The sequence below is a fragment of the Elephantulus edwardii genome, unplaced genomic scaffold (genome assembly GCF_000299155.1).
Source record: "Elephantulus edwardii isolate Elephantulus edwardi_28Jun2011 unplaced genomic scaffold, EleEdw1.0 scaffold00257, whole genome shotgun sequence".
Taxonomy (NCBI): Eukaryota; Metazoa; Chordata; class Mammalia; order Macroscelidea; family Macroscelididae; genus Elephantulus; species Elephantulus edwardii.
Window position 1 is genome coordinate 2,173,369 of NW_006400007.1, and position 1,546 is coordinate 2,174,914.

The 1,546-nt window shown below is 59.1% G+C and overlaps 1 protein-coding gene across 1 annotated transcript in view; it reads right to left on the reverse strand.

Annotated features, from left to right (window-relative positions):
- Positions 1-59, reverse strand: part of TBX4 (T-box 4) — a 27,957-nt gene extending 27,898 nt beyond the window's left edge. Inside the window, exon 1 of the mRNA XM_006899469.1 lies at positions 3-59. Within this exon, the coding sequence (XP_006899531.1) occupies positions 3-59 (57 nt within the window). The remainder of the gene's footprint in view (positions 1-2) is intronic.
- Between the last annotated feature and the right edge of the window lie 1,487 nt (positions 60-1,546).

Consider the following 1,546-nt stretch of genomic DNA (forward strand, 5'->3'; position numbering starts at 1 on the left):
GCTGGGCCCGGGGCCCGGAAGGCCTCCTCGCTCTCCGACAGGCCCTTGTCCTGCAGCATCTCCTGCGGGCACAGCACAGGGCGAGTCACTCGCTCAGTCCACATTGAGCCACACGAGGCCGGCCGTGGGCTTCGTGCAGGGCGGGCGGGGAGCGGCGGGGCGCACGTGGACCCTAACCCCCAAGCTAGGAGGGCAGGCCCTTCGACCCCCTACCTCTTGGTTGGGACCCCAGAGGGTCTGCTTTAGGGCTCTGTCTGCCGACCCCTGGTGTGGGGCTGTGATGAGAGGGTCTGGGGGAAGGACCGCCCTCATTGCCCCAGCTGCACCCCCAGTCCCTCCCTCCTACTGGGCTACAGTGGGTCCCAAGGCTTGGGCCTCTCTGCTATTTCCTAATAGCTTAAGTCCAGAAGCCACTCAGTCCACAGCGAGCAGGAGAGGAGAGTCGGGCGTGGCTGGGCTCCATACCTGCATCTCTCTTCAGCACTTTAGTAGACACTGGGGAACAGGTTCACACTCCTGCACTTCCCCACCCTACAGACACTCTCCTCTGGGGCGCATACATCCTCACCCCTAGCACAAACCCAACAGAGCCTACTCTTCATCCATAGCCACTCTCCCAGGGATGCTCGGATACAGGCACTGAGACTGGGGATCCCCTACACTATCCCTCATACCTTCACCCCGTCCTCAGGCACCCATACATTAGCTCCAACAGGATCTCCAATTTGGGCCAAAGAGCTGAATTAATTCAGATCACTTCCAACTCAAGACCAGTGTGACTGGGTGGGCCCAGTCACAGGCCTGGGCACCGCCATTCCTCTCCAAGTGTCTGGGTCTCTTCCCTGCCTTGTCCAGGTGCCTTGTTCCCTGCCCACCACTGGCCTTGGAATATAGAGTGAAATCCCAGTCTGCCCCCTCCCTGTGTCAGGGGGACAGCCCTGCACAAAGGCCTCCATTTCCCCTTTTTCCGCTCACTGTTCTCCCTTCTTCAGGCTCCAGAGCTGGTCCTGGTAGGGATGTCTGAGTGCCTCTTGTGTCTAAATGTCCACCTTTCTCCTCCTACCTTCTTTCTGCTCTCCCCTGGATCTCTCTCTGCAAATCCAATGCTCAAGTCCCTCTCCCGCTCTGTCCACTGACCGCCCAGGCCTGGGCCTAGCCTTTAGCTCTCAGGGCCTGCTAAGTAAACAAGCCAAGTGCAACTGGAGAGATAAAAAGGGGCCGGGGCCAGCCAGGGCTGGGAAAAGCCCATAAAGATAAGGCTGACAGCTTCAGTCCATGGTCTTGGCACAGCAAGACTCAGAGAAGGAGCAAGATTCAGGGGCATGGCCAGCCCAGGGCCTCAAACCACGCACACACACACCTGGTCCTAGAAGGAGCCTCCGAAATCCCAGAGCCCCCTGGCAGGGAGCCCTGGCTGCATTGTGTAGTTGTGCGACCTGGCGCTGGTTCCTGCAACCACATGCTATCTTGTTGCCCACACACACACACACACACACACACACACACTGCTGTACCTATGTCCCCACCGGGATGCACATCTGCAATG